The sequence below is a fragment of the Calypte anna genome, chromosome 12, assembly GCF_003957555.1.
Source record: "Calypte anna isolate BGI_N300 chromosome 12, bCalAnn1_v1.p, whole genome shotgun sequence".
NCBI classification, from domain to species: Eukaryota; Metazoa; Chordata; class Aves; order Apodiformes; family Trochilidae; genus Calypte; species Calypte anna.
Genome location: NC_044258.1, coordinates 20,493,028 through 20,514,440, shown reverse-complemented (window position 1 = coordinate 20,514,440; position 21,413 = coordinate 20,493,028). Strand labels below are relative to the sequence as shown.

The window sequence follows — 21,413 nt, the reverse complement described above, 5'->3', positions numbered from 1 at the left end:
CAGATTGATGCTCCTATAGATCATCTATGGACAATTTGATCTGATAAATGGGGAAAAAAACCCCCACAACTGGTTCATGGTAGGACATTCAAATCAAGTGTTGAAGAAGAACTTTAAACCTGGCTGTGCTCCATGGGACCTGGGCCAGGAGAGCCCCTGTGTGACACTGGGACGCTGGGTTGTCCCACCAGCACAGTACAGAAGGGAAAAGCAGAACAATCAAAAAACCAAAACCAACCCACCAAAAATGGCAAAAAAAAGAAAAAAACCCCAAACAACTAAAATAGGTCCTTCCCAGGTCCCGAGACTTCCCCACCAGCCCAGGGCAGTTCTGTCCTGGTTAGAGAGAGGGGAACTCCAATGCTCCAAGCTCACCCAGCTCCTCTGTATCACTCACTTCAGAGAAGCCTCCAGCCTGAGGGATGAGCTCCATTTCCAATACAAATTCTCATTATCTTTGCTACAGAACAAACATTAACAAGAAATGCTGAGCCTGCCTCATAAGGCCCAGCATAATTGTTCATTTTAATGATTAAAGTAACTCAATATATGTGTATAATTTAAGCAGTGCTGCTTTTTTCTCCCTACCACAAACACTTCTGTAATAAACTATTTGTTCTGAACTAAATTGTTTCACGCAATGCTTGATTAAAATAAAAATCAGTGCAAAAATAATTACATTAATGATAATTAACCTACTTGGGAGAAAAATAGCCACACTCCCTGATATGACTTTCATAACAACTGTGCCATTAATTTCATGGACACATTAGAAAACAATTGTGGAGGATTGTGCCACCTTTACAGATTGCTTTTAGACTCCAGCTACTAAGTCAGCAGTTCAAATAGTTTTTGTATATTAAACTTTACAGAGAGCAACATTTGCATGACTTAGCTCTTAGGGCTTAGCTATTAATGTCTTGTAATTAGTTTCTAAATCCAAGGCTTTAACATGGTAATGGTTTTAAGCTAAGAATATGTCAATAACACACAGTCAACAGAGCCTTCTGCAAAATATCAACTGAAATCCCTGCAAAAGATAACAGCAAGGATGAGCCCAGGCTCCAGAGCAGGCTGGGATGCTGCTGCTGGGACCCACCCAGGGCTTGCACCTTGTACCAGCAGCATCCCTGCCAGCAGAGCCTGCAGGGTGACAGAGCCAGAGAAATCCCCATGGTGACAAGATCACAACCTGCTGAGCAGTGAACACTCCCTGCATGGCCAGGGCAGTGCAAAAAGAACCACCCCAAAACAACAACCCTCCCCTTAAAGAGAAGGTTTTGCAGAGCACCAGCTCCAGGCACCCACCCCAGCCCTCTGCAGGACCCACCTGGGGGTCACCCATTGAACCTGGGCACCCTCAGCACCAGTTTGAGCCCAGTTACAGCCCAGCACCCTGAAATGAGGGAGGGACTGAGCTGGATGTGTTCCTTCTATCCAGCACTCAGCTGTACATTACATCCCCTGGCCCTGCTCCCTGCTGCCTAAAGGACACCTGGTGTTTAGGGACAGGTATCAAAACCTGCATGGCAGCTGCATCACATTTGATTTAACACATCTGTTAAATTTGTTTAACTCTAATCATGATTTAAACTTCAACTAAACCCATCACTTTCTCACTCTGTAACTCCTACTTGGTGATCTTGTAAGAAGCAGTTCTTAACCTAAATACAAACCTCATTTATTTTTCTCTTTCTTTCCCTGGTCTCACTTTTTCTTTCATTCATTATTTGTCATTATTTACCAGTCTTACCTGCTTTAAGGGCACCAGAAGCAAGTTGCACTCAGCACTTGTAATAACATCTTTAATGAGGTCCAAAGGCTATTTGCTCTTCATTAAAGTAAGGACATTTTTAGCACAACTCTGATAGAGAGAAAAATGCTTAATCTACAATTTTTCCAAAAAGGCTTGTTATCCTACGTTTCTGTTGACACACAATAAAATCTAAAATTAATCATTTTAATGCTTTTACATTTGGCTGCAGCTTTGTGTTGTCTTCTCACTAATGGGAGGGGATGGACCATGCATCTTCAGCATTCACCCCCCATCCCCTGCCTTGGGTTTCCAGCTAAAAAAATAAATGTGCATTTATGATGCACAAATCTTATCTATTTAAGTTGATAGGTTGATAGGATAGGATAGGCAAATCCATCTTCTGGAAGCAGAGGTACTTTAAGACAATTTTTCATCCTTAAGTGGGTGGCTTTGGCTGAGAGTGAGCAGCCCCAAGGCAGGGCTGAGCCCCAAGGCAGAGGGAGCTGATGCTGCCACCCCTTGAGCCATGCCCAGCCCTTCCTTCCCACCTCAGCTCATTGCCAAGCTGCTCAAAAGAGAGCCCAGCTCCACAGCTGCCTTTCAGAGTGCACAGAACATCCTGAGCTCATTGTGCCCTTGGTATTAGACAGGCAGAAAATCCCATCTCCCACCTGGGGAGCATCTTTGTACATGCTGGGGGGAATTCCAGAACATTCATCTGGAAATGAAGCACGCCAGCCTTTCTCTCCCACTCTTCATCCTGCTGCAGGCATTTCCACCCCTCAACCAACACCAAATATTTTTAGGGTAAAGTCTGGTCTCCAAGAGCTTCCCTCCCATTCCTGCTAGCAACCCGTGTAGCTTCAATTATCTGATTTTTTTTGGCTTTTTTTTTGAAGGCATCTGTTGTTGTTGGGGGGGTATGTTCCTGGGGATGTTTGTAACACAGCCCAGTGAATGATCTGAAGCCCTTTCCAGGGGCTGGATGTGTTTAGCACCAGAGCAGGAGCTGGATGGCCATTTGGCAGCACTCAGCCAAGGTGTCCCTGGCAGGACAGCAGCCTCAGCAGCCATCCAGCCCTCCCACTGCTCAGCACCTCTTGCCAACTCCTGCTGGTTTTCTTTTTGTATATAAGGAGAGAAAATTCTGCTTAATTACAGGAGCAATTTACAGCTTGTCTGGCTGCTAACTGGGAGGATGAAAGCAGAGCTATGGAGCCTGGACACCCCTCTCAAGCATTTAATGCTTTTTGGCACAGAACCATTGGGTCGTTTGGGTTGGAAAAGATCTTAAGATCATCAAGTCCAACTTCCTAATGCAGCACTGCCAAGTCCACCACTAAGCCTTCTCCTTTAGCATCCTGATCCCCAGTGAGACAGCTGGCAATGAAGCCTGGAACCCCTGATGAAGGAGCTGTTCCTGCAGGGCACCAGCAGGACACCAGGGTGACCATGGGCTCTGATGGCCACAGCCTTCACATGTCCTGCCACCTGAGACAAGAAGGGAGGAGACACAAGTGGCCCACTCACATTCTTATGGAAATAAAACTGTTCAGTATTTTACTATTCTGGTGGAAAGAACCTTAACACAGTACCCTTCAGTCAATCAAAGGTGTTGCAGATCCTTACTTGCTTCTCCTTTTAGCCTGGCTGGATATCTCTGCACTTCTCTTATTTCCAGCATATCCATGTTGCCACTGGAACTTCAATAAGAATCTGCAATGGAGTTGCTCAGTGCCTGGCCCCAGCACTGAGACTGCAGGGGTTCAGTGGGCAGGATGGACAGAAACCCTCAGCCCAAAGCACCAAAACCACAGCTCAACATCAGGGCAAAGCAGTTGCTCATGGATGTATGCAAAAAAAAAAAAAAAAAATTAAATTAAATAGACCAGTAATTCAAGGGTTTGTTTCTAATCCATCCATAATGATCAGTAACTTTAAGTCCTGAATAAGAAGACTCAATGAGAAAGCCACATCTAGGAGCAAATACAGAGCTCTGCTTTTCTCCTGAAACCTCCTTTTCTGAGTTATTTCTCCTGGCATAGCCAGGAGTTGGCCTTACCAAAGTTCTGAGAAAAGTATTAGCCCTCTGAGCTGATTTATCTCTGCTTATGAGCTAATAAACTTTTTTTTTTTCTTTCCCCAGTTATTTATGATTGTGCAACATGAATCCATCTGCCAAATCTGATTTATTGCTTTCCAAACGGAAAGGGTAATAACTAGAGATGTACCAAATGGCATGTGTGTGATTTGGATAGCATTTATCTTCAAGTGCCTGCCAACTCAAAGTGCTTTAGTTTATTTATCCTGCTAATTCCCAAGCTGACTCAAAGACCAGTATTTGATAGTCAAATTATTTGGTCCTGGTTTTCTCTTTTTCAAAAATCAGCATCAATGGCACAGTAATTTTCTCCTCATGTCTGGTGTGCATGGCACCATGACACACGGGCTGGGATGCAGGGTGAAAGAAATATGGAATTCTGAGTGAAATCAGCACCTGACTCATTTAGGCCCTAATTGGATTGCTGCAATGTTATTAATATTAATAAAATATAAAATTTTATCTTGCTCAAGGTATACTCAGTCAGTTGGTCCCTAAAATCTGCAGATGGCTGCAGAGAGTTTGGGGGGGGCTGAAATGGGTTAAATTACTCTGCTCTTGGGACCACTCTCCCATCAGCATCACAGCCATGGCACACTTAAACCTGGGGAGAGGAGGAGGAGGAGGAGGAGGAGGGAAGGGATGTGGGGGGAGAGGTAGGCACCAAATTTCCTCTAAAATTCTGCAAAAAAAAAAAAAGAAAAAAAATCCAGAGCTTTGGATTTTTGTTGTTGTTTCAAATGAACCCCACAAACTAAAGAATTCTGTGCCTGATCTCATTTGTGCACAGCAAAGCAACAGCAGCATGACCCTTGGCCTTTCCTGGCCCTACAGCTCGTCCTTCCCATTGCTTTGGGAAGTAAAAGAACTGGAACTGGCCACCTATTCCCTCAAGTGCCCCAAATGTTTAACTGCAGGACATGGTCCCAGCTGTGCTCTTCCTCCCCAGAGTGCAGGGATAACAAGTTAACACCTTCAGGAAGATCATGGAGAGCATCCTGGATCCCAGATCCCGAATGATCTCAAACCTCGTGTGATGGGACTCAAGCCTGTGGCACCTTCTCCAGTTGTGTTTTTGAGAGGAAAAGGAATCCCAGCTCTGTGTTTGCAGAGAGGTCTCAGTCTGCAGCACCTTTCACCCCCCTCTGAAGGATGAGCACTGCAAGAAAGGAATAAAATGTCTGATGGGAGTCCCTGGGACCCAGGCGCCTGGGTGCCACTTCTGCTGTCAAATTCACCTCCTGCATGGCACTGAGCAGTGCAGGGAACAGGTAAGCAAGGTTGTTTCATGGGGATAACTTAAAACAGCATTTCACATAAAATGTACGTTACCAGATTAGTGGAAGAACATAAAAAAATGGCAAAAAACCCAAGCACAACAAAATAAAGGCTCTCCTCAAGTCTAAAGCTCAGGCTAAAGACACTTCTCAGCTGCTTATTTGGGGCCATTATTGCCTCTCATGTGAGTGATTAGCTGGAGACACGTAAGACACACACTGTACACCCAGTATTACAGTCTGCCCACAAACCACATCAATTTTCAATGGAAATCAGTACTCAGGGACATTAAAAAAATTATTATTTTTGACCCTCTCAATGGATGTGCTCTGCCAGGAACCTTTATGCTTTGCTTAAATTGGTGGTAACTTGAAAGAGCCCTCGTGTGGTACTGATGTGTGCAGAGCTTTTAAAATGTCCTTCATGGGATTTCTTTCTTCCCCCTAAAGCAAACACAAGCAATAGTTTGCAATCACCATAATTTCCATTCTGCTGTCCTTGCTATTTGCATCTCTATGGCAGCAAAATTTCATTTTACAGAACCCAGCTGGATTCTGTTTGGGCACTACAGAAATAACTTCAAGCCAAGAGTTCCCATACCTGTTAACACAATACCTTGAGGATTTCTGTATGCAAATTCAGGAAAGAAAAAGGGAGACAAAGGAGCAAGGCTTTGATTGCTGTTAATTGCCACGGGAGAGCTGGGGGACAGGAGGGTGCCAGCCCACAGCTCCTGAGCTCGATTCTAAGGCAGGAAAAGCCCAGCAGCCAGGAATGCCCTCACTGCTCTGGGCTTGGCACACTCTGTGCCTCAGTTTCCCCTGTAAGGACAGCCCAGCAGACACCACACCAAGGGCTTCATTCATTCCCTCTGCACAGGCAGGACAATAATGCTTTGTAAAGAAACAATAATAAATCATTGTAATGTGTTCTCTACACAGCTCTCCAAACACAGCAAAAAGCCTCTGCCACTGAAAAGCATCTTTCTGTTTTCAGGTGTCAAACAAAAGAATATTACACCCTAAATAACCCACAAACTCACACTTTCACTGTTGCCAAAAGAAACCAAACCTTTTAACGACCCATAAAACAGCCCAGCAAAGTATTTGTTCCGGAATATATTAGCTGAAAAAAATATATTAGGCTTGCAAAAGTGGATTTAAAGCAGTGATGTGTGGGAGCAAAACCACCACCTAGCTTAAAACCCCAGTGATTTGGGTTTGACCATCTCTTACTTGGCACTTGTTCTGGGGGCTGGAGTCTTCCTGCCCACAGGCTCCTGGGTGTGTACAAGAACAGGAGGGGAAGCAAATTCTGAAGTCACCAAGTCCCCTGCTAGGTAATTTGTCCCCATTTCAGCCCTTGTGAGCTCCTGACCCTCCTGCTTGTCCTGCCTTTGAAGCAACGTGTAACTCATCTCTCAGCCTGGTTTCTCTGAGCATTTCTGTCCCTACAAACACTCTGTGCTGTGACATTCTCAGACCTGCAGGAAAACGATCCCAGTGCTCAGAGTTGCCCAAAGATGATACAATCAATTCCCTTTGCTTTGCCATCCACCTCACAGCCTCAGCCAAAGGGTCAGCAAGAGGCAGGAAATGACATTTCACATCTTTGATTCCAGCTCAGGGTGAGTTTTCAGAGCAAGGTGCAGGATTTAACTGCTGCCTTCCTGCTCTTATGTAGCAGAAATCCATGTGGAAAGCTCAGCTCAGGGAATGACCTTCCTTTTCTGAAGAAGAAACCCCACAGCACCAGTTTGCCTGATTTCCAAGGATGGCAAACAGGAGCCAGGAAAGGAGAGCACACTGCTGTGTCTCTCCTCTGGCTGGGCTCTGCTCTCCTCCTGCAGAAGGTGGGAGCTGCTCACACAGTCCTTGCCATGCTGCACCCAATTTTTCTGGTAGCACTTGACAGGAGGTGCTGGGAGCTTGGCAGGCACACAGACACCTCTGTACCCTGCAGCACAGGCAGGGCCCTTTGCAAAGAAACCCCAGAGAGGATCCCCTGCACCCACTGGTGATGGGCAGTGAGCTGCTGAGCTCTGTGTGTGCTGCAGAAGCAGCAGCACGGAATTCACACTCAGTTCACATCCTCACTACCCTGTCCTTGGAGGCTCTGCCCTTCTCTGGCCAAAGGACTATGTACAGCAGCTGATCCTAAAGCTCAGGACTGAAAACCCACCTGGGGCACCAAGCAGCACAGCAGGTTTGTTGCAGGGTCAGTCTGTGAGCAGGACCCCTGTGTCTGCTGTGTTCCCCCCTGTCACAGACCTTCTGGAGACCCCCTGGAGGATGCAGAGCTGGCAGCTGGTCATGAAGGAGGTCACTGGGTTGAAAAGTTCCCTGCCACCTGGCTGGAAATTAATTCTGTGAGTGTAATTAAAAGTGCTGGGGCTGGTCATGGCTGGTATGAGCAATTCCAGAGCACAATAAACAGCAGCCACTGCTGTGCTGCCCAGGATGGCCACTGCCCACGGCAACTCAGTAGCCACAGCAGGCTGAGCAGCACTGACTCAATTACCCACCTCTCCATGGCTGGAGGAGCAACCCAGGACTTTGGAAGGTGATGGTTTGGGGAGGAACAACGCATTTCCAAAGAGGGCCTTGAGGGGATGAGGGAAGGAACCACACTTGGCACAGCCCCAGGGAGGAACCAGCAGCAGCAGGGGCTGAGCATCATTTCATGGGGAAGAAACAGCCCAGATCAAGTTACTTTCTGAAGATGTCAATGAGGCCAGGGTGGCTAAAATGATGAATATTTTTTTCCAGCTCTCAGGAACCCGGTGACTTCTGGCTGCAAGGTGCAGCAGCGTGCTGGGAGGGAGGGCTAATTAAATCTGAGGGTTCAGCCAATTTCATTAAAAACATAACACGTGGAAATTGTCAGCAAGGGGCTGCACCAGCTGGAAGCTCCAAGTTCTGCACTGACGTGTGAAAAGAAAACACACTAATCTTGCTTAATACTTAAAATCTTGATTTTAAATAACACCTCATTTGCTGAATTTGTTGGATGAGGCTGTCTGCCCCTGAATAATGCATCCCTCCTCCCAGCATCCCAGGCTCCAGTTGTAATAGAGATGTTTTATCTTTGTACCAGCCTCTCATTAGAGCCTGCAAGAGGAATAGCAGATGACACTACAAGGGCCAATTTATGTGACAATAACAGAAATGAGAAAGGAAATTGATGCCAATTTTTATCTATCTTGACACAATCTTTGAACCGTGGTTTTGAGCTTACTCAGAGGTTGCAAAGCAACAGAAATCTTAAGGATTATACATTGCAGAGGTCTGTGCCTCTGTACCCATCCATTCATACTCAGATAAAGGCAAAGAAACACAGACATTTTTACATATATTTTTGCAAACAAGAGCTTTGTGATTATACCTGAGGTGTATGTAGGAGCTAGAACTGATAATCCTATCAATAACTCTGCTTTCAGTTACAGGCAGCTTCACTAAGGGGTGCAAGTGTTTAAGCTGAAATTTTCTAGGTTAGGAAATGTGAAATTCCTATGTTTAAGCTTCAGATAAAATAATTCCAAATATGAAGTCAAATTCAATATTTAAAAAGTGTCTAAAAATCCCCCCGGGTAACCTGTGGTCACTGTGGTGAAATCCTCTCATTCCTGTGTCCTTCTGCTCTCCTCCTCCTCCAGACACCAGGAAAACCCCAGGCTTCCAATAAACAGAAACCTGCACATGCTCCAGGAAGATTTACCTTTTGCTACAAAATATTCTGTAAAAAAACCCACCAGCTCTGAACACTCTCCACTCACTAAGATAAAAGAAAACAAATCAAAATGCAATAACAAACCCCCCAAAATTACGATCAGATATAAATTTGAACACGTTTTAGAAAAACCAGTCTGTTGGCAGAATAGTCCTGAGCATCAAACTTTGCTGAGGAGCTGAGTTGCTCTGATTCTGATTATTCTGCCAGAGCAGTCAGGAGCATACAGGTCTTGTGCCAGAAGGTTACACATTTAACTACGTTTTTATTACCTTACAATTCACAGCATTTGTTTCTGAATTCCCTACCAGAGATGTTTATGGGATGTAACAGAGCAGCCTGAGCCTCAACAGGTTCCCTGGGTGCTGAAATGTGCAGGATCTGCAGAACTTGCAGAGCCAGTTACAGAGGTGTTGGTTCTATAAGCAGAGGAACTGCAGCAGGGCAGCTGCATCATTCCCTGCTCCCATCCCCACTCCTGCTTCACCCCCAGCCCAGAGGCTCAGGAGTGTTACACTCTGTAAAAAACAACTATTTTTTTTTTCCCTGATTTTTCACGCTCTTCTAAAATATTGTCCCCAGCCTCTGGTGAAGAAAACAACTCGGAAGAGCTATTTCCCCTGGGGGGAGGCAGCTATTAATAAATACACGTATTAATAAATGCACAGATATTAATAAATAATACACAGTACTAATAAATCCACAGCCACTTCCTTCACACCCTGCAACACGAGTCAGGATTTATAAGGGGAGCTGGATCTGTGTAACGTGTGTGTTTATGGAGCTGTATTGATAATTATCAATACTATTAATCTTCTGAGCACTTGTTCAGAAAGATTGCAGCAATACAGCACTTATTGCTGGGGGAAATTAATAAAAGCCTAAGGAATTGCTCAGCAGGCAGCCTGCTGGCTGGGGTGCTGAGGACTTGGTGTGACCAGCAGTCATGTTTCAAGCTGTAAACTGCTCCATGACACTGAACAATTTGCAATTAAAGGGCACGTCTATAAACCAATGCAGATTTCTTTGTTTATCTCTGCACACTGTGCATTAAGGCTCCTTTAATACATCTTTGTCTCTGCTTGCAAAAAAGATGAGTTAGAGCAATATTTTAATGTTGTCTGGAGCTTGCAGTTAACCCTGTCTGATGCCCTGCAAGGCAAACACGTTTCAATTAAGAACAGTTTGGGATCTCTGGGGTGCAATGATGAACAGGACACCGTGTTTTCCATCACTGCTCTTTACCAGTCAAGGATTTGCCTTCTTCAGCTCTCCTGAAACCGTGCTGCAGTGTCTGGGCAGCACCTCAGTGGCACCTTTATGAGCCATAACCCCGAGCTGGAAGAGTGCACTTGACAAGCTGGAGATGGCAATGCAATTAAAGCAACATGACACACCCTGTGTGGACACTAATGGGCTAGAAGTACAGCATTAATTAGACAATCAAACGGGAAAAAAAAAACCCATTAGCTTGCTCTAGGAAGCTATCCCTCTCTAATGGCAAATAAAAAGGTCTCCCGTAAACATCTCACTACTCACCAAGCTGTGAAGCAGGGCACCACGTCCAGCACCACACTGGGAGTGTCAGAGGAATGGTACTGATGGACACCACAGCTCAGCTGGCAGCTCCACCAACAACACCTCAACACAAGAGCTTCCTCCTTGTGTCCACTCGAGACCTCCAGCCCGTCAGACAGGACTCAGCATCCCAACAGCTCCTGTGCTGGCAGGGGACAGGGAGCAGGCAGTGTCTGGACAGGTCTCTCCAGCCTGACCTCAGCTCAGTGGTGCTGACACATCCAAACCAGGACCAAGCCACTCAAGCTGAAAACCTTAAAAAAACTCAGCCTTTGAACGAGCCCTGAAAGCTTGCCAGTATGAAACAGGAAGATAAAAATGAAAGGAAAGGCCAGAACTCTGGCTTTTTGGTCAAGTGTAAGCCTGCCACTCACTTCAGCAATAGAAGAGCTTGAGTGGGTGCAGCTCCCTGTCCATCCCCAGTAACAGCCTGCTGGGAGCACCTTTGCATAAAGCTCATTTTAAACAAAACCCACCAGACCAGCTTTACTTTATTTTCACTCTACATAACTGCTGCAAAGTTCTATACTTTGCTATCGTTGCCGAAAAAACTTGGAAGGAAGGGGAGAACCTTCACTTCCTCTCCACCCAGACACCTGGCTGCATCACCTCCCCTTCAAAGAGTTTTTTACCTTGCTGGCCAACCTGAAGCACATTTCCTACAAGCAGAGATTTCTGAAGGATATGTCTGTAGGACTGGGACAGCTCAGTGGTTAGAAGAAAGATCCACCAACCCTGAGCATTTCTCTCCCCCTCCTGCTGCATGCAGGCAGCCAGCAGTGACATGTGTGTCAGGGAGGGACAGGAATGCTGCACAGCAAAGGACACAGGGGGTGGGAGGGAGTCCTGGCACCACAGGGACATTCTGGAGACTGCTATGGGAAGGAGGCACTGGGAGAGGAATGGAGGATGCTGCTGGCATAGGCTAGGCAGGAGAGAAATCTCTGGGAAGATAAGATTCAACAGGTTCACAGGGACTGTTCTCTTCATCTTTGGGTTTCTGCAGTTGAGAGATGCTTGCAGAGGTTTGGATGTGAAAACACAATAATCCTGGGCCCTGCTGAGTTAACGTGGTACCAAGCAAGGGAAGCAATATCACCAAATTTCCCACAGGAGCCTGCAGTTCCTCTTGGAGTGATCCATTTCTTTCTCCTTCAGGCACATCAGCTCCTCCAGGAGAGATGTGTTTCTGGTTTTGTCAGGCACTTTGAAGCCCTGGAAGTTGGATTCCCAGAAGGTACCAGAGCTGGCCAGCCTGTTCCTTGCACTCATGCAGACCCTCCCAGTGCTGTCCAGTGACAGACAGAGGGGCACAGGGGTGACAAAGAAAAAACCTGACCCATTTGCAAAGCAAAAGAATCCCAGACCAGCAGGTCCATCCCAGAGCTCCCTTTTCCCATGGCAGATCTCCTCCTTTTCCCCACTAGTACTTTTTGCTTTTGGAGCACATCCTTAGAGGTGAGCCCAGCCACGGGTGTTCTCACAGCCAGAGCATGGCTGGGGTTGTACCCTCAGCACTGGGGTAGCAAAACCCCTCCTGGCTGCAGATGCTGGTGTTGCCATGGGCTGTAGTTTTATTGCCTGACTGGATGAGCTGCATCTTTGCTGCTCAGCAGGCTGGGGGTACTGGGATTACTGGGTTTCAGTGGGGATGCAGCTGGCCGTGCTCCTGAGCCTAAAATTTCCACCTGCAGGAAGATGTGAACTGTAAAAGCTGTGAACTAAATCTGCATGCAGGGGGCAGGAAGGGGCCTGAAGAGCTCGATGTGATCTTCATAGGAGGGAGAGAGGTGGGACCTCTCTGGGGAGCAGGGTGGGCACCTTCTAATCACAACTTCACTGCTGGGAGAGCAAAGCTCTGCAACAGGTTGTCATGGAATACTGGCCAAGCCATTTAAAACCAGACATCTGTTCATTTTATCCTTGTGCAGATATCTGTGAAATACAGCCAGAATTGTTACTAAATCATGCACCAGGCAGAGCTGTGCTAGGCTGCCTGACACCAAGCAAGCAAAAGGAAAGGCAGTGATGACCCTGCAAAAACACCATCCTGTCCCAGGGCTGCTGCAGGGAAGAGCTATCAAATATTTCCTGAGTTATCAACCCAATTCTGACCTCAGCCACAGAAATGTAAATCCAAGGAGATGTTTCCCACTCCAAGGAGCTGCAGGAGAGCAGAGGTGGTCCCTGCACAGGCAGGAGCAGGCTCAGCCCTTCCCAGCACCCAGAGGTCAAGGGGATGTGTGGATGTGGGAAAGTGATCAGGATGGAGAGAAAGACATTTCATTAATGTGCAAACTCACAGTGACACAAAGAAAGCAGGTACAGAGTGTTTTAAGGCTTGCAAATCTGTTGGTAAAGATCTCTTTGGTCTATTGTCATATGCAGAGCTCTGGCATTGTCATCTGGCAGAGCTCTGGGGGTTGGGCAGCCCTGCCAGCCCCCTGCTTCTACCAAACTGTGTGCCCAAGGGGGTGCCATGTACCCCTGGAGATCAGACAGACCAGACACTGCTTTTAGAGAAATCAAATGGCAAAATGTTCCTGCTTCTGCTTGGAATGAGGACAATGAGAAAGAAGAAAATCTTTACTCACCTGTGGTGGTCTTTGGCACTTATTTACCTCTGAGACCCGGGCTGTCCTTACCATTAGGGGCTGCATAACAGGGCAGGAAACTCAGACACAAGAACTAAAGCAGACTGCCCAAGGTGACAGCAATCATCACTTCAGCACTTTCTGAATTAAAATCAACACTCTCCCCAGACATCCTTTTGCTTCCTCTCTTGGGCTGGTATTAAAGAAACAAGGACTGGGGAAATACACCATGAAGTGTTCTCCCCACAATATGTACTGAAGAGAGACTGCAGGTTTGGTAGTTTTTCCTGGGATATATGTCAGAGTAGCTATTACTTGGGTCGCTTATGTTAGGGAAAATCCTTGACTTCTCTAAACTCCACAATTTTCGTTATTTCTGTAAGAAAATACAAACAGGGACTGTCATAGCAATGCTGATCCCCTGTGAGGAACTACAGCCCACAGGTGAGTGGAGGGGAAGTCACAGAGAGAACCTCAGCTCCTGGTCTAACCCTGTAGCTGTGAGGACACAAGGGTGAGGAAAGTCTGCTTTTTATGGAAACATTTAACACAGCAATAGGAATACAAATCAAGCTCCATTAATTTAGCTTTAAATTTTAATGACTCAGGATGTGCAGTTTATAGAGAGAAGGATTTACTTAATAAAACATTAATTTTTTTTTTTTTTGCTAAAAAGGACTACAAATTGCAAGTTAATATAGCTTTCCTAAAATAGATCATCAAACCTGAAAAATGTCTTGGTGCTTTAATAACCACTTGCCAGGAGGGTGAACTGGCACCATTTCTCCAGGAATCTGAGGCCAAGCAACTTTCTCAAAGTCAAACAGGAAACCTGGAGCCAGATCTCCAGAGAGCCCCCCAAACCATCCTTGTGGGGATGTGGCTGACACAATTCTCCAGCTTCCTCAGCCACCAGTGCTGGGTTTTTCATCTGAAGAACATCAGAGCTTTGATTACCTGCTTTGGGGCTCAGTTTTTCTTTAGGCATCCTTGCAAGAGAGACATCTCATTCCTAGGGATATCTTTACTCTGTGCTTAAACACAACACAGGGAAAGTGAGTCACTCAGCAAACATCCAGCTCCAGCTTTCCTGAAACCAGAAAAGCTGAAGAATATGACTAAAAAACCTGCAGAGCATCTGCAAGTGGAAGTCCATTGGTTTCACACTACAACACATGACTGCTTCAGTTTCCAAGTTGGCAGCCAGGGACTTCAGACACACAAAAGTAATAAAATTTGCATGATCACCTAATGTCTCCATCAGTCTGAGGAGCTCTGGGACTCGGGGTACAGAGAAAAGGTTGTAGGACAGGATAAGAGGAAACAACATGCAGAAAAAACCCCAAACAAGCCCCGTCAGTAGGGAGCTGCCAAGCAAGGACCGAGGTCCCTTTCTGTACCTGCAGGGTGGAGAAGGCTTTTAGTGGGTGCAGCTGACAAGAGGGTGTCAGGAGGGGTAAAAGGGACTCACGTTGAGCTGGAGGTCATCTGTCCACTGCCCGATGAGGCGGTACCCGGGGGTGCTGGTGTTGGTGCTCTGGTACTGGAAGATGTCGTAGCGCCCAGGGGCGTCCCCGTTCTTGTTGAACATCACTGGGGTGCCAGCACTGCCTGGGGGGAGGAAACAAGACCAAATCCAGCCAAGGCCAAGTCTGACATCATCTATTCTATTTAGTCCCAGTGAAGAGCTTTCAGGTCACCTCTCAGCCCAGGCAGCTCCTCCAGGACACCAGCCCTGTGCCAGAGCTGCTCTAACACTTCTCAAACCTCCTGACTGAACAGAAACCAAAGCCAAACCAGATCAGCCTTCCTTCTCTCCAGCTTTGCACTAAGCAAGAAATATCAGAAGGTTTTCCTCCTGCCCTCCAGCCTCCCTCCCATCTCCCTTTCCTCAGGGAGCTCTTCACTGAAAATCACTCCTGTGAATGGAGCCTCTGAATGATTTTTTTTTCCCCCCAGAAAATGTTCCATCTGCTTCTGAGAGATACTGCTGTCAGAAGCCAGCCCAGGTCTGGTGAATCTCGAGTAGCAACCAGAAATAGCTTCCTCCTCCACAGTATGTTCTTGCTCCCATAAATCAACATGCACTTGGGATGGCAAAGAACAGATGAAGCTATAGGGACCCTGTGCCTTGGGTAGCCCCTGATTTAGGCTCTGTGACCCTGACACAGGCTGAGAAGTGTCTCAGTCAGGAAGAGCTGATGGGCAGGACCCTGGATTCACTTGGTGTGCCTTTCCTAAGGTGACTAACACAGGTAAGGAGGAGGAGGGTGAGCAGCAAGGCAAGGATAATCCTCCACCCTTCCTGGATGCCTCCTGCCATCCAGCAGCCCAAGGATGGGATGGACCATTCCTCACCCTCAGGAGAGCTCTCATCAGGACATCTGAATTTTAATTACCAGGGCATCAGAGATGAGCCCTTTCTCAGATGAGAATTCAAAGCTCTGTTGCATTTCCTCAGATCTCTGGGTGAAAATTTCAAGGGTGACATTCATTTTGAGAGATATTAAAATAGGTTTCAGTAGGGCAGAGTAATGTTGTGTCAGGACTGCAGATGATGACAGCACTCCAGCAGATCTACATTCAAAGCTTCCTCCTCCCGCGTAACTTTTTTCCCTAAAGCAATGAAAAATCTCTCCAGTTGTAGCACTGAACTTTAAGATTATGATTTTCTTCATGATTCCCATTCTTCATTGAATTCCAGTGAGTGAAAAAAGACTTGAAGGAGTGAATTAGCATACTTTCCATTCTAGCCTGGTAAATTGTTTCCTGTCTCTCCTACAATCCTCTGAGATCAGATACAGCTTCAGTTCAAAGGCTGGCACAGAAAATCTTCCCTTCCTGGTTCCTTATGAACACCAGGCAGATATTTAATTGTCATTACAGATTAACACAGCCAGAACACATTCACACTGAAAACACTCAGAGTGAATAAGAAGGAATGGCTGTAATTCCCAGGCTCCTTTGGCAAGGCAGCACAAATGGTAAATGGGATTTAGCTAATCATGGCTCTAAGAGGCTGCATGGTATTAGGTAAGCTGGGTTTTGTTGGAGATGTCAAAAAAAAGTAAAAAAAAGTACAAATTAAAAGGGCAGAACTCAAGTGAGGGTCCCAAAGTGCAACAGGGATGTTGTGGATTCCCCACACCCTGACAAAGCCCTGGCCTGGGGCTGGTCCCTAACGTGGGAACATCTCAGGAATGATCCCTACAAAATGGGCATTTCTGTGGTTTGCAGGAGCAAGAGGAGTTTGGGTTGGTTACTGCTGATGCCTGGCTGCATGCAGACAGCTTTTAAACACTGACATTTAAAGGAATCCTTAGGATCTGTGGCTGCCCTGGGATGCTGGAGGGCTGCAGACCCCACAGCAACTGGGACCATGCAGCAGTCACCTCCTGAGGCCCCTAAAGACACAGTCCCTGGGACACCCACCTCACACAGGGATCCTAAAGGGATTTTCCAAGCACAACGGTTCTGTGATGCTATGGGATGGGCACCTGACAGGCAGCAGGAAATATCTGTTGTTATCTTCAGGTACTTTACAGGAAAAAAAAAATGCTGTGAAAAGTTTGGGTTCTGTAGGGACAACAAATACCTATGGAAACACAAAGAACCACGGATGAGCTGCTTTCAGTACTAAAATGGCCCAAGTGCAGCTCTGCACCTGAGCTCTCTACTATTTCTATAGAAGCTTTGTCCTTTATAGTTAACCTTCCAAAAGGAGGGGAGTGGAACCCTCCAGACCTCCTCAGATATTCACCTAAAATTTGCTCCTGGCTGTAGATAACAGCACTGACTTCAAGAGAAGAAACTGAAATCTCCTCATATTCACCTTGCTATTTTTAAGCTAATTTGTACAGGGAGGAAAAATACTCTTGGCAGAAAGCACCAAGCTTGACCATGAAATATCATCTGTGTTCCTACCTTGAAAGCTCTCAGGTCCTATTTTCTATGTTAAGTTTTGTGAAGTTTATTAATAAAAATGTTTATTTCTCAGGAACCCCTCCCCAGGCTGCCCAGCTGGAGCATGGAGCTTCCCCCAAGCCCTCTGCCCAGGCACCCTCTGCCTGCCTCTCACGTTTCTAATACACATGATTTTCCCAGTACTTCCCTAAACCTGTTTTAAACATGGATTTGAGTTCTATTTGCTCCTGGTCAGATCTCACCTCCCTCTCTTACCCAGAGCAAGGGCAGGAGTGGTGAGAGGTGGTGAGCATCCCAGAAGGGTCTACAGGGGAAATCACCCCAGGTTGGTGTAAGGCATCTGCTTGGCTGCCTCTGGGCTGGCTGCTGGTGAGTGTTTGTTAATGAACTAAATGAGAGCAACACAGAGAGAGGGAAGGAAATGTTGCTGATACCCATCCCCTGCAAGGGAGAGAAAATCAGGAGCAAGGCTGTTGTAGTGAGGCTGGTGCTCCAACCCTCCCTGCCAGGCTTGGGCAGCAGCAGGGGATAAATGATGAGCAGAAAAAGAGATTGAATTCTCCCCTCCACATTCTCAGGATGTTCTGTCCCCACTGGGGTTGGAGTGCCTGCTCTTCCTGCACCCCCTGAGCTCTGGCTCTGCCCCTTAGGCTGTTCCCTGCCTTCCCCTGAGCAAGGGGCTGGGCTGCCTACCACAATCTCATCCACTTTGGTTTTGCCAAGCACAGGAAACAATCTAAATAAAGAGGATGGTGCTGTGTTATGCTACCAACCCCCTGGGGTTTCAGCTGGCGTATTGACTCTGTGACAAGCTCAGGCTTTTACCCAGCTATCCCTCCCCTAGGAAATCAGCCTTCTGGAAGGCATCCTGAAACAGCAGCAGTGGTTTCTGCCTTTGGACCAGAGTAGCCCCTATTTGCCTTGGCTCAGCCATGGTGTTTTCAGAGAGATACTGAACAAACACAGCCCTCTGCCACAAACTCAAGGGAAACAATAAAAAACAGAAAAATCCCATAAAATAAAATCTTGACACGGATTGAATGAAAAGGAAAAAAAAAAAAAAAGAAAAAATACCAAAACAAAACAAACAAAAAAATCAACCCAAGCCCAGATACAGAGGAGTGAAACAGAAGGAATGCCCAGAGCAGAGAGCCCTGGAGCAGCAGCCATCCCCAGCTCACCGTTGAAGCTGACGCTGCGGATGTACTTGAGCAGCTTCTTGCCCCCCGCCTGCTCCATCTCGGGGCAGACCCCGGGGTAGTCAGCACAGAGATCTTTGTTCATCTGGTGCAGGGCATGGGCCATGGCATACACGGCGTCGATCACAAACTGCACCTTCCCCTCCTGCTCGTAGTGGGAGTCTTTGCCAATCCTCTCCTGCCCTGCATGCCAGAAACAAACAGAGGTGCACACACAGGCACAGTGAGGAACAGGGGTTTTCCTGCCACCAACTGCAAAGGAATCCTCTGGGAGCACATTTAGGCACTTTTTAGGCAATGCCATAAAACATTCTGAGTCCTGGTTCTACTGATGAGACCAAACCCAAACCTTTTTCCCAGCGGTGGGATCACCAACATTTCTTCTGCTGTGGTCCAGAGAAACAAACCCCACAATAACCACAGCCTGAAACCTCTAACCCACAGGGAGCATCTTATGGAGAGACAACACCACATCCATCTGCCCCCAGGTAGGGCTCTGGAAGAAGAAAGCATTTAAAACAGAGCTCAGCTGGTATTCTACAGAGTGGAGCAAAGCCCAGCCTCTAACTGACAGGCAGAGCCAGTGAAGGAAGAAAGGCTGAAGCCAGACACAAGCTCCTAGGTTTTAGAGGTGTTGTTTTGCTTTTGGGTTTTTTTTAACTTGTTCATCTCCAGGAGCCATGCAATAACAATATTTTTGTCAGCAATGAAGTAGCTGACACTCAAGACACAGGGACACAAAGTGGTTGCAAGAGAAGGCATTTTTGTACCATGGATTTCAAATGGAGTACCTTAGGATGTCAGGAGAAAGATGGAACACAAAAGCCATTTATTGACACGAGCATTTTTTTGCTTCCAAAAGATCTATTTGAAGGTGATGACAAATAATTTAACCTCACTTCCTACTAGAATCTCAAGTGCTCATCATCATGATTCCTAAGAGACTGAGCAGCTCGGTCTCTTGCTCCAGGCAAATCTTCACGAGAGAAAAATGCTGCAACAAAAAGAGGGAAAAGAAAAAGGCCCCAAACTCAGAGAGAGAGAATACAGAGAGAAAGAAGCCCTCTTGTACAAGGCCCTTTCAGATGATACAGAAATGCAATGCAAGTTTAAGAACTCCTGGTCACACTTTCTCCATCTCCATGAAGCTTAACACCTCCTCGGGTGGGGAAGGAGCTGACAGCTCAGTGCTCACATTCCATTTTCTCAACATCTCTCCTTCAGCTGAGTTTTCTGGACTCACCACTGATCATCACATAATGTGAGGAATTAGCTATAATGTATAAATAGTGTTCCAAGCACAACTTTTACAGCATATAATTCAGAGAGACTGACAGCAAAACCCCACTGGATTGGTGCTTACATTAAATGAATTCAGACATGGGCTCAGTTTCTGAGAGGTTAAATATGTTTTCAGAGGAGTGTGCATAACAGAGCAGCTGAGAACCTGGTGATAGTCATCCTTAGCAAGAGATTTAATTTCAAGGATGCAGAATGCCCATGGTACCAAACGAGCAGCTATTACTTGTACCAGTTAGAATTCAACATCTGGTTAAGTGCTGATAGAAAAATCTGTGCTCTTCACCCAAATCCAGCACGTTCAGCATCATTAGAGACCTGCTGCTTGGGAACAGCCAGCCAGCCCTGCTGCTGCAGCTACAGCCACCAGTCCCCAACCAGCACCATCAGTCCCTAACCACCCCCACCAGACCCTAACCAACCCCCACCAGTCCCTAAATCTAAGGACCCAGCCTGTGCTGCCCCCAGGGCACTCCAGACCCGTGCAGAACAAGGGATGTGTCTTTGCTAGACACGTGCATGGATCCAGGGCTCCCCAGCACAAGATCAGAGCTGTTGCTCTTCAGATACTCCCCGTGGTACAGACACTGCTGCACACACAGGAGGGGAAAAGTCCAAAGGCTTCTCCAAATCAGCTTTTTATTTGGAAGTAGCTGAGGGAAACTCACAATGGTCTGGAGTAAATATTGTCATTTAAACAAGCAGAGTGTGACAATCAGGCCTCTTTGCAGTCTAATCCATGTATTGTCGTTTCACAAAGAAACACAAGATTCAATAAGAGAGCTCTGAAGTTACAGCCATCTCTCCAGCCCATCCTCGCTCAGAAGATCTCATTACAGACAAAAGCCTTTATCTCCAGAGCATCAACCCAATCCCCCTGGATTTTCACTAGGAAAGCAGATGAACTTTCAAGTTTCTACTGCTAATCACACAGAGCATCTTTCTGTGTTAGGATCAAATTTCATCTCCTCCATCACCTGCAGAGAGCAGCTGCAGCCAGCTGGGCTGTGCCAGCCACCCATCACTCCCTAACCAGGTGCTGGGAACCAGGCTCTCCCAGTGCCTTCCAGTGTGCCTCTCAGCTGGGAGAGCAAATCCAAACCTGTGCTCTAACTGGGAGTTCCTGGAACTGCTCTTCACTCCTCAGTATTAAAGTAAAAGCCCAAAGCAGCACAGTAGAGCAGAAAGTCCTATGAAAAGTTGTTACTCCAATACCAGAAACACCAATATTACATAGTACAGGTTATTATAATAAATAAATGAGCCTTCAGCAGGTTACAGAGTCTTGATGCAATGAGTTTGGTGAAGCTCCATCCACTCCCCCCTGTCAGACAATGATTTTTTCCTCCATTTCCCTGATTCCACCCCCAGGAACAGCATCTGCTTCCAGGTGTTTGTGTATCTAAGGGAATAGATTTTAAATTAGAAAACCAACCTCATTTTCTTATCTGAGACTCTTTTCTATGCATCCAGCCTTCCTATTAAACACCTGTAACAGGTCTCATTTATATTCCAGTGCTGAAGCCTAAGAAAACCCAGCCCAGGACTTTGCCAACCCAAGGTGTAACTCACAGACCCTTTGCAGCAGAGGGAGGAAGCTTCCTCCAGCAAGAATTGCCAGGGAAACCAGTGATCAAGCAGAAGTACAGAAGCAGCACTTCTTAAAGACCAGAAGGCCTAAACTGGAGCTATCTTTCTATTCCAGCACTTGGGTAAAAGTGCAGTTTGCAAATAGAGGAGTATGTATGTAAATAGCAAGGAGACAGTTAGTGAATCACAGAGCTGTGCTGGCAAATCACCCTGGCAATCTGAAAATAGAAACGACTCAAGGAATGTATCTCTGCAAGATAACAGAGCTTAGAAATCCATAAAACTGGTTTACTTAAAGAATAATTTTTTAGGGTTGGTTTAATGGTGGTTAAACCAACCATTGCAGGGCCCTTTTAGGAATCCCA

At 46.4% G+C, this 21,413-nt stretch overlaps 1 protein-coding gene across 1 annotated transcript in view; it reads right to left on the bottom strand.

The window, feature by feature from the left end:
- Window positions 1-21,413, bottom strand: part of GRM7 (glutamate metabotropic receptor 7) — a 181,044-nt gene that overhangs the window by 31,867 nt on the left and 127,764 nt on the right. The window contains 2 exon segments of the mRNA XM_008501358.2: window positions 14,508-14,647; window positions 18,142-18,342. Coding sequence (XP_008499580.2) covers window positions 14,508-14,647; window positions 18,142-18,342 — 341 coding nt within the window.